At 40.2% G+C, this 14,958-nt stretch overlaps 1 protein-coding gene across 1 annotated transcript in view; it reads left to right on the top strand.

The window, feature by feature from the left end:
- Positions 1–4,286: 4,286 nt before the first annotated feature.
- LOC139124770 (putative hydroxypyruvate isomerase) overlaps positions 4,287–14,958 on the top strand; it is a 131,626-nt gene continuing 120,954 nt past the window's right edge. The window contains exon 1 of the mRNA XM_070690880.1: positions 4,287–4,823. Within this exon, the coding sequence (XP_070546981.1) occupies positions 4,637–4,823 (187 nt within the window). The 5' untranslated portion in view covers positions 4,287–4,636. The remainder of the gene's footprint in view (positions 4,824–14,958) is intronic.

Raw genomic sequence — 14,958 nt, forward strand, 5'->3', positions numbered from 1 at the left:
AGAGATTTTCAAAACGTGAAAATCGCAAAAGCTCAACAGACTGATCGGTACTGCATCTAGGCGAAAGACCTAACCTCATGTTTTCTCGTGAGAGTAGTGGCGCTATTTAATATGCTCCCCATTTGTTAAGCATGGGTCAGTAGCTGTGGTGTTTTCGGACAGGATTTCTGTCTTTTATGGGCTGGTTTTAGCCTTTACGTTTTTAACCACGCCATGACAGACGTGCAAGAGACACAAGCCAAATCTTTGTATAGTATCGATATTAGAGTCACAGCCGATAAATATCAAGTAAACATCTGTGATTTCACGTATCGAGGCAAGTCATTCTAGAATTGTCTATAGTATCGATTACTAGAGTCCTAAAATCGCCGATAGGTATCAGCCTGAAGTAAAATATCGGCAATATCGCAAACCTGGCGTGCCGCGACAGAAGGCAAGTCATTCTTGTATGTATGGTTCAGTATTGATATTACAACGGCATATAGATTGTTATGTATGCATGACAGAAATATTTTTTGACGTCAAACTTAGATACTAGGAAGTAAATGTCCGATATTTAAACATTGTGCAAAAAAGGGCCTTGATTGTAACTTGACCTTGATGGCCGTTTGCCTTGGTCACCTGTAAAGATTACATTTTTGTGATTCGTCCTTGTCACGTGGGTTTCGACAATAGTATTTTTTTTCTCTTCATCAGTTGCGCTAGTGTTTTGTATTCCCTTCCTTGGATTTGATGATAGTCATCTTCCCTCAAAGAGTAGAAGCAGGAATCGTTTTTGAAAGAGTCAACTGTTGTAATGACTCCATTTGTGTGTGATCCGGTGTTTGTAATGCCAAAACTTATACCAATCCTTGATCAGAGTTCTGGACGCTTATCGTTTTCGTATTGGCACATATTTCAAGCCCACGCTTGTGCTCGTTTCCTCAAAGTTAGAAATTAACTGCTCAAGGTGAAAACATTGCATTCTAGATATGAAGCTTCAAACATTGTGGTCTGATTTTGTAACATCGAGATTAAAATCGCCCATAAGGATACAATATTTTTTTGTCTAATTTAACGGTACAAAGAACATTAGAAAGGCTGTTTTCAAATTCCTTAATATTAGTACCTGGTTTGCGATACAATACACCAACAATGATACGATTTTTAACCACAGATTTCAAACCATAATGATTCCGAATGCATTACATTGTAATTCCACAATTTATACTCGAGGGAGGAGTGCACATACGCACCTACTCCACCGCCCCGACCTGTGTTTCTACACTTAAGCTCAAGAGAATAATTTGGCATATGAAATAAACTTGGATTATCAATACTCCAAGTTTCCGACACACCAATAACGTCGAACGTAGCAGAAATACATTGATTATACAACAGACGTACATCATCTATGCTATTACCAAATAATCGAGCATTTACATGCGATACAGAAAAGGAGCGACCGAATGGAGAGCTGAATTTATGATTTAAGGCGGAGGGTTTTAGAGCATAATTATTAATTGTGAATATATCATCTACATCATTTTCGTCATGGTCAAAGATCATTAAAAATAGAAAAGCTTACTGTTATGAACTTGACTGGTTTCGAATGTGGCAGATACAATAAGTAACAAACTTCTCAGACCTGCAGATACAGGGGTACAGAAGGGAAAAAGAAGGCAATTCATAAATAAATTTTCTGCAAGTCTTCTTCATTATTGATGACAACAGGAGGCGAGCCTTCTTGCCTCCGCACATATATTCGTCCGTTAAATGTCCACATGAATCTGTACTTCAGTGACTTTCGTTTTTCGTTAGCTTTCCCCATCAGGTTGCGTTTGAACGGCGTTAAATTCTCATTGATGTAAATAAAGTTACTGTTCTTGTATCCGAGCGCGTCTGTTTTAGTTGAGTGGATCTTCTTTCTGTCCCGACGGACCGTGTCACATTTCTTTATGCCGCTAATTAATTTGTGAAAGAGCGTATACTTTCATCCGAATGACAGAATCGAGTTAGTTTGTTGTTTGTTTTTGAAATTTGAAACAACATGTAACACTCAGCAGCGGACGCAACAGACGCAGGTGTTCCATCAACATGTTCCATTGTGTCGTCCAATCAGTGCCGTGAATAGAATGGCGCATACCTGACCCTTTTCGTAGAAAGGGGGTAGGGAACCAGACAAGTTGACACTTACTTAAAATTGGTGAAACGCTTAGGAGTGAGGTGAAGAGAGATCAGACGAGCGAATGATACTAAAATAATCGCAATCATACCAATCCATAATCCAATAACACTAGGTCAAAATTTGTAAGACAATAGTTGTAAACATAGACACAAAACAGCACAGAACAGACAGTAAATAGACGGTACACAAACAAAGTCAAATTCATGAAAGAAAGATATATGGACCTCTGGCCAAAAGACCAAGAAGTGATGTCAGGTGTTTCGAAAATAGTAAGCGCATCCTGCCCCACATGTGGCACCCGCCATATATCAATCTGTAAGTCAGGTAGGTAGTGGTCACTAACTAAGGCCCCATGTCACCGATGCCATCAGTGATCATTTGTCGAAGAGAGATATCGTATTTATCAACCAGCTTGCGATACCTGCCAAAAAAGCGTTTGAATGTAGAGACAAGTCTTGCTCTGGTGTAACCTTGATTTAACAGTTATGTCATTTATGTGTATTGGAACTTTGAATATTGCTTTGTTGGTTGAAAAATCCGAACTTGAATTAGGGACGGACCATTAGATCTTTGGAGGGGGTGGTCACAATGAAATTGTGAATTTTTTTTTACAATTGTAAATTTCTAAAACAATTTTTTTTCCAAATGAGAAAAGCTGTGTTAATTTTTTTTCTGAGTGAATTTTCAGATTTATAATTTTTTTAGTACGAGGATACAATACATCAATATCACTGGCGCAAATAAGATTGTGTGCTGTAACCCCAACATATAGTAATTTATATTGCTGATAGATTTCGCGAAATGTTGCAGATCATCTTGCGCAAGGAATGTCCAACAGTACTGCCTAATACTGGACAGAAGGAAATGAAGAAGTGGTGGAATCAGAGACTGATTTTTGCACAACCAATAACAGTCCATCCGTCACTCCTGGTTCTGTAAACAATTCTGAACAGATGATTCATATAAATGAGACAAATCAGAAAAAAAGACAATGTCGGCAATGAGTTTCCGTCCCTGTATGATGACCGTGTTCTCTGTAGGATATAGAGAGCGAAGTTGGAGCTTTTGAAAAAAAGAGATAAAAATGGTGTTATTTGGTGGCACTTGGGGAGTATTTTTTTCAGATTACACATCTTCCTCTGAAACATGGTCTTCTTGCTCCTCTTACGGTCATGTCTTAAAATTTTCTATTCAAATACATTGTGTGTGTTTTTCATGAAAACCTTAAAAACCTACACAGGTGGGGACGCAAACAAAAAATTAATTACTTTGGCCTAACGGGCGGACGCCTTTGGCGGCCCACTCCAATTAGGTTTACTTCGCGTGCAACGGCCATGATCGACCCTCTTTACTGGTGGGCCACCTTCGGCGGTCCACTACAATAAATTGACTTTATGTAGGCCCTAATAGCCCATGACCCTCTACGGGTGGACGCCTTTGGTTGCCCACTCCAATTAGGTTTACTTCATGCAATGGCCTAGCTGTGGGTCCATAGCTGTGGTGTTTTCAGACGGGATTCCTGCCTTTTACGGGCTGGTTTTGACTTTTACGATTTTAACGCCGCCACCACAGCTATGGGAAAATTCGTAGAATAGTGTCCACGTTACGCCCGACAGCACCCTTGTCGCAACTTTGTTCGGCGATATTTCGAAAAGTTTCCATCCAAATTATTATAATAATATAATATTATATTCGTAGATATCTGTTCGGCAGATTTCATTTTCGAATGCTGGGTACACACAGTTACGAGTACTATAGCTGCAGAACAGTAGCTCGAGGTTTTGCCTGGGTATTTGGGTTAGACGGCAAAACCTTGTTTTGCCGTCCGACCACAGGGAATTTAGTAATCTTGTTGTTGTTGTTGATGTTGATGTTGTTGTTGTTATTGTTGTTGTTGTTGTTGTTGATGGTGATGATGATGACGATAATAAAAAATATTAAAAAACAATGTCTCATTCCTTGCTGTTGTTTGTCGATGTTGTAGATAATTTTAAAAGAAAACTGTAATCGTGACCAAAAATCGACGTAGGTCGCCCAACGGTCACTCCCGTCCGAAAACACCACAGCTGTGGACTCGTAGCTACCGGTGTACAGGCATAGACTATACTTAGTACAACACTACACGGCAACTCCACGGACCTGTGTCTACAACTACATCTCAAACAACGGGCGAGTTGGCATCGGACAAGTTGGAATCGGGCAAGTTGGTATTGGGCGAGTTGGAATCGGGCGAGTTGGTTCTGGGCAGGTTGGAAAAGGTGCGAGTTGACTGTAACCGGCACCTTTAAAACTCCGAAAAACTGGTGTCTTCCAGCGTGTTTACTCTCGCAGTGCTGCCATTTTGCCGCGGTGCGTTATGGGATAACTGCCGCCGCCGCCTGCGTCAGCTGGAAAAGGTCAATGAGGGTGAGGATGACGCCCCCTTTACGTTAGTACATTGAGGACGTTGTTCAGCTGTAACCGAAAGAAATGAAGTTTGCGGCAAATTTGAACTTTATGTTCACAGAACATGGTGATTTTCCAGCGAGATACAGTGCAGCTAAGGCAGCTGGATTCACTGCAGTAGAAAGTACTCCTTACGGAACACCACTGGAGAAACTTGTCGAAGTAAAAGACAGAGAGGGCTTGGAACAAGTCTTGCTGAACGCTTACCCAGGTACATTACTTTCAAGTACTCGTCTGAGTCATATCAGTTGTAGACAAGTTAACATGTTTCCAGTGTGTCTTTTGACCCTTTGTAGGGTTATTGATAACAAGAAGGGATGACAGACAAAATTTCAGTGGGTGGTAGCTCTGCATGGCAGGGCTGTGTGTTACCGGCGTTATACGGCTGTGGTTGGAGGCAGTTAGCAGTACAGTAGCTCGAGGTTTTGCCTGGGTATTTGGGTCGGACGGCAATTGCCGTCCGACCCAAATACCCAGGCAAAACCTCGAGCTACTGTACTGCAGCTAGGAGGCCGTATAACGCCGGTAACACACAGCTACTACCTCCATGCACACAGCCATGCAGAGCTAAGGGACTGGTCAGTTTCTTCGGCCGGGGGGGGGGGGGTGTCACCCTGTTTTTGACTTTGGTGATGGGGGGAGGTCACCATGTTTTTGAAATACCCAATAGTGGGGGGAGGGGGGTCAGTGTGTTTTTGAATTTCGACACGGCTCATACTTGCGTAAAATGCATGGTGCCAGCCACAAATTTCATTATTCAGTTGCATTTTTCGACGGGCGCGTAACTTTAATTATAATAAGATATATTTTTCAGAGCCCCATCCTAGTGCAAAACTTAAATATATCAGACATATATATATCTGAGATATCTGTATGTTGAACATTTTTTGCGTGCCCTTCGGGCGTATTTCTTTAAAATATCAAACAATATTTTTCAGTTTGGTTTCTGGACGTTTCGGCACCAAGTCGTTTCGGCCCAAGACGTTTCGGCCTTCCAATTTCAGGCCCCAAGTTGTTTCGGCACTGCGACCCAAGACGTTTTGGCACCGCTGAAGGCTACCTGTGGGAACTAGTGCTGGAGCGTAATGTTGCAAATCTAGGCACTAAAAAGTATAGTTTCAACTAACATTCACGTACATGCTTTAATCTTTGTGAGAACAAGGAAAGAGACCGTAAGAAAAAACTTCACATCATTTTCAAATCTGTGACCCAAGTTTATCGATATCGATAGCCCACGACACAGCAAAAGTTTGAAAGCAGAGACGAAACAGTATGGCAAAAGTCACACAAAATGTACATAAAAGTACTGGTCAGAATGCAAAGGTCACGTTTGTGAATATGTCAGATCAGTCAATTACTAAATAGTTTAAAAAAAAATAGAAACAAGGATGCTGAAATGTCTTGGGTTGCGGTGCCGCAGTGACTTGGGGCCGGAAGTTGCGGTGCCGAAACGACTTGGTGCCAAAATGACCAGTTACCAATAGTTTAGTGATATCCTAGCGGTACTTGTGGCGTGTATCGAACGCGCTTGGGTCATTGGGGTCATCGCCACAGTCCCGCTGTGAGCCAAACTATGGGCTTCGTTGGCAGTTTACTACAACACCGACCGGTGTCGTAGATTTAGCTCGCAAAATTTTAAATAATGAACTATATTAGCCTTCGAATAAATAAACTTGTATCATCTTTATCATTGACTATCTGAGACTCATTCTGTATGCCTGCTAACTTCCTTGACGACAAGAACATGTATTTTCGACCATTTTCCAGTGAGCCGTCGATGGTTTCTGCGATGTTTGCCCGATCGCGTGTACAACGCACTGAATAAGTTAGAGGTCAGAAGTTCAAATTCGAGAGGAACCATCGACGACTCACCGATAAACGGTCGAAAATATATGTTGTCACAGCCGGGTTCGTTAGCAGGAGTAGAAGATGAGTCGTAGATAGTCAGTGATACAGTACGCATAATTTGATTTATTCCAAGCTTTATCTATTTTATTATTTTGCGAGCTAAATCTACAACACCGGTTGGTGTTTTAGTAAACTGCCAAAAAAGCCCATGCGTTGGCTCGCAGCGGGACTGTGGCGATGACCCCGATGACCCGAGCACGTTCTATACATGCCACAAGTACCACTGCAATATCACAGCTAACTCGAAGGATGAAGCTGGTGTATATTTTGGGTAACAAATCTCAATTTTGGTATTAATATAAAAATTAATCGGAGTCAAAAACTTGACACTATTTTCTGAAATGTAATATTTCACTTGAAAAAAGTGTATATGTAGGAAAAATGACTATTTTATTTTGTGTTATTTATCCTCATTCGAAAATGGCAAGAATTGAAAGACTGACACTCAAAATAGTGATTAAAATCATGAATAGGAAAATTAAAATACCTCTTATTCAAAATGTAAGAACTTTGTTGCCAAACAAAATAGTTGTTTTGTTATATAGCATTTAAAGAACAAATGTGAAAATTTCAGAAAATTTGATCCCACTGGAGTGGAGTTAAATTCTTTGTAAATTTTGGCATTGGGAGGAAATGAAGCCTTGAAATCAGGTGATTTGCATACATTTGCATAAATTAACTTCTTTTTCATGCAACTTATATCTCGCTATGATTTATCCTCCAAAATTGGAGATTAAAGAAACTACAGAAACGGCCTCTTCTGCTTCATATCTGGACATTTTACTTGAATTTGACTCTACTGGTCACCTTTGTACAAGGCTATATGACAAGAGAGATGATTTCAACTTTAGTATAATCAATTTTCCACACCTCATCAGTAATATTCCACTGTCACCAGCTTATGGGGTCAGGGAAAGATGCTGAGGGTTGCCCGATTGCCCGGGGCAAGTGAAAGTCGCATTCGGGCAAGTGAAACAGCGATGCCACTTGCCCGAAGGGACAAGTGAAACAATAATTACCGAGAAATCAAATCCATAAGATCGATTTTCTGATGTGGGAACATCGACTTAAATAACAAATAATAATCATTTTACTTCATTGTGAGAACTGGGATAAAGTTTTTCACAATATTGCATGATCATTTTTTATAAACAATACCATCGGTTAATTACCGTACGCTGGTTGAGTGTACGTCCACAAAGTTCCTTGCCCTCACAAGACAAGGTTATGGTGTCATGATGTCTGTACAATCAAAAAGACATACAAAGTTTTTTTTGTTTTGTACGAATGTTTACAACTCTATAAAAATAAAATTAGGTAGCGAAAATTAGCACCAAAAATAGTACTTTTACTAAAACATACTCTACAATGCAATGTTCAGTTCAGTGACTGGCATTCCTGGGGTCATGGTGGAAAGACTTCATGCAAAGATGACAGCATGCATGGTCACAAGCAAGCTTTGGTGTCAACGGGTCCAGTCTTTGAATTTTCAATGAACACTGCCTTATTTCTCAGGTCAATTAGCAAAAAGTTACTTGTCCATGGCAACCAACCTCTCTGTTTGTGAATTTTCCCATTCTAAAATTACTGTCAAGAAGTAATCGGACAGAATTTCACATCGAGAAATTCAGCATTCAGCATGCATCACATCGTGAACTCGCTGACACCCTAAGTTGTTCATTAAAAGTTTACCTACTCTGCACATGAGCATTAAAAAGACCACCTAGGTCATCAGAAAAACATGCATAGTGCAATGTAATGAAAACTTCATGGTGCCATGCTGGTGAGGGATGATATAGGTAGTGTAAAAACATGACAAAGAAGTACATTATTTTTCAGAAGCTTCAAAACAGGCTTCAAGTTATAAACTTCTAAAGATTTTTTCTTTCTGTATAGTTCAGTTAAAACTGAAAAAATACCTTGAAGGTACAGTGGAAGTGGCTGTTTATTATTTGTACATTATTATAGCCCTAAGAAAGTAAACATACATGCTTTTTTGGCAGGTATTGCAAGCTGGTAGATAAATACAATATTCTCTCTTTGACAAATGATCACTGATGGCATCGGTGACATTAGGCCTTAGTGACCACTGCCTATCTGACTTATAGATTGATACATGGCGGGTGCCACATGTGGGGCAGGATGTGCTTACTATTTTCGAAACACCTGACATCACTTTTTGGTCTTTTGGCCAGAGGTCCATATATCTTTCTTTCATGAATTTGACTTTGTGTGTGCACAATACCGTCTATTTACTGTCTGTTCTGTGCTGTTTTGTGTCTATGTTTACAACTATACGAATTCTGACCTAGTGTTATTAGATTATGGATTGGTATGATTGTGATTATTTTTAGCTCATATTTTTCTTGACAAGCTACAAGGTAACCCAAACAATATTTTAATCTTGGGTTAAATTAATAAACATTGAATGAATATTTGCAAAAAAGTGATTTTTGAGCGAAATACATTGTGTTGGGTGCAGTGCCCCCTTAAAGGAAATAATTTCAGCCTTCATATTATTACAAGTTGAGTTTTAAATTGTTATTTCAGCCCTTCAAAGTGAAAACCAATTAATTGAGACAATGTCAGTATTGTTATGAATAGCTTAACCCAAAAATTGTGCAAGGCTGTTTAATTTCCTTCACTATGGTTTTAAATTAATATCCCTTTTCCTGCCAGACAGTATCACTTCAAGTCAGTAAAAAGTGGTATTGAGCCAAAACATGACGTATTTTCATCCACTTGGCTTGGTCTATTATAGCATCTGTAGTCCAAAAAATCAAGTTTACAGTATTTATGTTTTCAACAGCTTCTTTGTTGTTTTTGGTAAAAAATCTTTAAAAATCTTCTTCTTCAAAACTACCAGTCAGACAGCTTTGATATTTGGTACGTACCGGTAGGTCCCTAGGGATGATCTATTTCAATTTTTCCATTGTTGGTCAAAAAAATGTGTTCCTCAAAAAGTACTGGTCTGATAGCTTTGAAATTTGATATACAGGTTCCTATAGATGAACTAAGTAATTGAGTTTCTGATGAAATCTGTAATTCTGTATTATTGGGGCAATTTTTGCCATTTTTGGTCAAAAATGTGTATTTCCAAAACTACACATCTGATAGCTTTGAAATTCAGTATACAGGTTCCTATAGATGAACTGAATGATATTTATTGAAATTATGATGAAATCTGCAATTATGAATTTTAGGGGCATTTTTTGCCATTTTCGGTCAAAAAATGTGTATTTCCAAAACTACTCATCTGATAGCTTTGCAATTTGGTATACAGGTTCCTATAGATGAACTGAACATTTATTGAAATTATGATGAAATCTACAATTTTGTATTTTTGGGGCAATTTTTGCCATTTTTGGTCAAAAAATGTATATTTCCAAAACTACTCATCTGATAGCTTTGAAATTTGGTATACAGGTTCCTACAGATGAACTGAATGATATTTATTAAAATTATGATGAAATCTACAATTTTGTATTTTTGGGGCAATTTTTGCCATTTTTGGTCAAAAAATATTTTTCTCAAAAAGTACAGGTCTGATAGCTTTGAAATTTGGTATACACTATACAGGTTTCTACAGATGAACTAAGTAATGTATATTGAATATCTAATGAAATCTGCAATTTTGAATTTTTGGGGCAATTTTTGCCACTTTTGGTCAAAAAATGTGTATTTCCAAAACTACTCATCTGATAGCTTTGAAATTTGGTATACAGCTTCCTATAGATGAACTGAATGATATTTATTAAAATTATGATGAAATCTACAATTTTGTATTTTTGGGGCAATTTTTGCCATTTCTGGTCAAAAAATATATTTCTCAAAAAGTACTGGTCTGATAGCTTTGAAATTTGGTATACAGTTTCGTACGGATGACCTTAATGATATTTATTGACATAATGATGAAATGTGCAATTTTGTTTATTTCAGGCAATTTTTCCATTTTTGGATAAAAAATGTATTTCTTAAAATGTATTGGTCTGATAGCTTTGAAATTCGATATGCAGGTTCCTACAGATTAAATAAATGTGATATTTTGAAATTTTGATGAAATCTGTAATTTTGTATTTTGGGGGCAATTTTTGCCATTTTTGGTCAAAAAATTTGTTTCTCAAAAACTGCAAGTCATAGCTTTGATATTTGGTATACAGGTTCCAAAGGATTATTTTAATATATGATATATTCGAAATTATGGTGAAATCTGCAATTTTTATTTTGGGGGGCAATTATTGCCATTTTTGGTCAAAATTTCATTCTCAAAAAACTACTCGTCAGATAGCTTTGGTTGACATGTTCTTAGGGATGATCCAATGTGATATATTCAAATTATGATGAAATCTTCAATTTTGTATTTTTGCAGCTATTTTAGCCACTTTTATGTGGCCACTGAAATGAGCTATCAAAGATTTCCACCTTCTTCATCAACATGTGCCAAAAATAGTTATTCTCAACATGAACACAGCAGAGCTATATCAGCCGTTAGGTCGCTTCTTTAAAACTTCTCCTTAGTTTTTGTCGTTTTCATTATTCTCAATCAGTTGTATTGTATTTTTAACCAATACTATATAGATTTTTTTTGTTTGATTGTTATTTATTTTCTTTCTCGTAAAAGGTATACATGTCTGAAAACTACAACAATGTGACCAAAAAATCACATGACTTTAAGCAAGGTTTCAATTTTCTGAGCTTGAGCTCTTTGATACAACTCGTTTCTCATAACAATTACAGAAGGAAATGACTCTTCAAGATTACAGACATGGTATTTATGTATAGACCATTTGGCTATGATAATAGTAAGATTTACAATATTTTCCAATTTCTTTGATTTGAAATAATATCCTCTGATCACATCTACAAACTTTAACTCAACTTGCATTTGTAACATCTTACTTATTACTTTCTCCGTAAAGCTCCATATATTTTTTGCGACAATACATTCCCAAAATCTATGCTGGTAAGTGTCGTATACATGGCAACGTTTACATAAAGGAGAATCAATTTTCTTCCCGTGAAAAAGCTTAACACAATTTGGTAATCTACGGATAGTAAATTTCCAGTGAAAACTGTGAAGCTTAGTTTCTTGTGTAACCCTTTTGGCTAATAACCACACTTCCTTTTCCTGCAATTGAAATTTACATTCTCTACTCCAACTTTCCATCGCATTTGGCTTTATCACAAAATCTTTAATTAATATTCTGTAAACCATTCTTGATGAAATTTTTTAAATACCGATGGTGTTACTGAAAGAGTCATAAGCAAAAATATTTAAATCACTCATTTCTACAGACACAAAATTTTGTACATTGAATTCCACATAAGATGTCTATTACTTGCTTCAGTACTTTTCTGTCTGACAGCAAACCAAACTTTAAGGCAATCTCTATAGAAAGGTGGCAACGCTCTTGAAATCTGAAAGGTATATAATCTGGATCAACACTTGATCTGAGAATGCTATTTTCCGCATCTGTTTGTAACAAGTAAGAAAAAATTGTTTTCCATTTTGCGCTACTTTGATCAAAATATTTGCAAAACCAGGTAAATTTAGAAGCTAATGACAATTCATAAAAACTGGGTACATTTAAACCTCCCTGTTCTATCTGTGCCAATAGTACTCCTTTCTTGATTTTATACTTCTGACAGTCTAGAAATTCATAAATTAGTTTATCAACAGTTTTTACAATCTCTTCAGGTACACTTAAAATAGACGCTAAGTACAGTAAATTCGACAAACCTAAACTCTTAATAATTAGAACCTTTCCATGCGGGGTGAGATTTCGCATTTTCCATGAATTGAAAGTATTTTCGAGCTTTTTTATTTGGCTCCCAATTTAGTTGGTCACACTTTTGTTTGTTGTATTCAATATAAAGACCCAATACTTTAACAGGCTCTGATGTCCACTTTAACCCTTTTCCTGCCAAGTCGGTGAAAATCCGCTTGAAATTCGGTGTAGCTAGAATCTGAGCAGCCACGGCCGTTATCCTGCAAAGGCGGTGGAAATCGGGCTACTTTTTGGTACCCCCTTTCCTGCCTAGTCGACGGAACTACGTGTAGCAAACCCTTGCTCGCGCTAGGGGTCGTTCGAGGACAGGTTTTGGGCGAGGAACGGCGTTTGCTCTCGAAATGGGTTCACAGAGAGTCCAACGACAGGGAAAGGTGCGGAAGCTACCCAGCCAGTCCCCCACCCCGGTGGGGGACTGGTTTTTATTGGGGGGACGAGTAGCGTACTTGGCAGGTTAGCACGTTGACGTATTCTAGCGGAGTTTGGGTTAACTTGGCTCTGAGGCACTACATAGATTGCGGCCGAAATTGACCGTCTCGGCAACGCTAATCTGTAAGGCAACCGCCTAAGACCGCCTCAGCTGGCGGTGCAATTTTTTGCCAATGGTGCGAGACGAAAATCACGGACTTGGTCCTGATTGACGGGAAGTGCGGACGGATTTGACGGACTCGGCTTGATTAGTCCCTGACATGGAACTGATCCGAACGGACTTGAGCGACATTTGTGAAGGGTAACCACCGCTTTTAACCGACTTGTTACCTTCTCGAAAAGACTACCCACTCAGATGTCGGACGTTGTCGGCTGCACTTGGCACTAGACGTTCATGCCGTGCAACGAAACACACCGCCTCAGCCCTTGCCATTCACGAACATGGCCTCAAAATTTGATACCATTGTTCACCGACTTGGCGGCTGTGGTTAGGTGCGTGAACCGTTGTTCACTGACTTGTTACGCCTATGTTGTCCCTGTGAAGTTCGGCTAACGGCCGAGTCTAACGGGAGTTGGCAGACCTGTGTTTGGTTTATACCGTAGTATGACCGACTCAGGTAGAGGTACCTGTCGGTATATTCCGAGTTTTACGCACTCGGGCGTCAATGACGGGTCGTCATCACCGCTGATGACGTAGACGTGCTGGCCATGTTATTTGAAGGAGCCATGTTTGCCCAACGGACGAGGCTGAGACAGCTGTTGACAATTTTGGCATCCTTCATCTTTGACCGCCTTAGTTGGGTAAGCCGCTCTGCAGGCGCGGTTATGACCTAAACAAGCCGCTGAAGCACTGTTCGTTGCCGTACAAGAACGAGACGGCCAGTCCATTACTGCTTAATGGGCGATCTGTCGGGTTGGCTTGTCACCGACTTGGATGACAATACGCCCTGCGCAGGCGTACTTAGAAGGGACATGAGGTTAAAGAGACGGGTTTCCCACCCGAACTAAACATGGCTTGGGCCAACGTCCTTGGGTGGCAGGTGCGCATGCCACGTACCCAGCTGGACGGAATGTCAAGTTGAGATGCTAATGACATTGACTATGTTATGCTAAGTGCTCGAGGGATTTGCATCGCAAATGAGTATTATTAGCATATCAAATGGTGCGGACAGGCAATTTACATGACGGGTAGGAATGTCAGCGCCGGTTGGTGGACTGATTGCCGTAGGTCCATTATAATAACAGGTGGATGCATATATTAACACCCCTGCGTCCAATCATGTCCAGGGCTTTGTTTCCCTGTGGCTTTAAAAGGGAGGGACCTGCTAGTCTGTCGACACTGTTCCAGACATGAGCTTGACGGACCGCAAAAGTTTTCTGAAGGCGAGCAGACGACTGAAGCTCAAAGATGCAGAGTCTCCGGGCGGTAGTGGTAGCGATCGTTGTGATGTCCCTAGTAAACGTTCTAAGAAGTCGGGCAAGAAACGCTCCCGTAAGGCGAAGCCATCTCCGGCTGAAAAACCCAGTGGTAAGCGTAAATGTAAGACCGATCGTTCTGCCGATGAGGATGATGACGGGTCACCGGTTGCCAGTGGTTCTCACCCGGCTGCTCCGGGAGAGACTACTTCACCTGCAGAGACTACATCTGCTCTTGTGGGAGATACTTCACCTGCACAGACTACGTCTGCTGCTGCTAGTGAGACAGTGAGTAACGAGACAGCTGATGCCATTGGTTCTCCCCCGGCTGCTCTGGGAGAGACACCACCTGTTGCGTGCACCATGAGCCCTCATCCTGCGTCAGGAGAGGTTCCTGTGCCCAGTGCGTAAGAGCTTGAGTCCTCGTCATCAGCAGAGGCTGCCCAGCCCGCTCCTGCCATAGTTTCGTGTGCTGCGATGTCCCCGCCGAAAAAGATAGTGCGGAGGGTTCGTTATCAGGATAGCCCACCTGATTTTGAGCCAGATATGATCCTTGATGCCGCTACGGGCGAGTTCAGGCCCAGACGCCCAGACGACGGTGATATCACCGCTGAGTCCGACTCGGAGGTTGACGAGGATGCGGCAGAGGACGATGACTTTTATGACAGGCAGTATGTAGGTGAGGCAAGCTCTGACGACGATGATGACGTTGCTGCTGTGTTGGCGGAGGACGACCCCCCTCCTGTCTGGGCGTATGTCGGAGACTACCGATGCTAATATATTTGAGGAGACCGATTTTGACCA

Source organism: Ptychodera flava, assembly GCF_041260155.1.
Source record: "Ptychodera flava strain L36383 chromosome 23 unlocalized genomic scaffold, AS_Pfla_20210202 Scaffold_24__1_contigs__length_23054250_pilon, whole genome shotgun sequence".
Lineage (NCBI taxonomy): Eukaryota > Metazoa > Hemichordata > Enteropneusta > Ptychoderidae > Ptychodera > Ptychodera flava.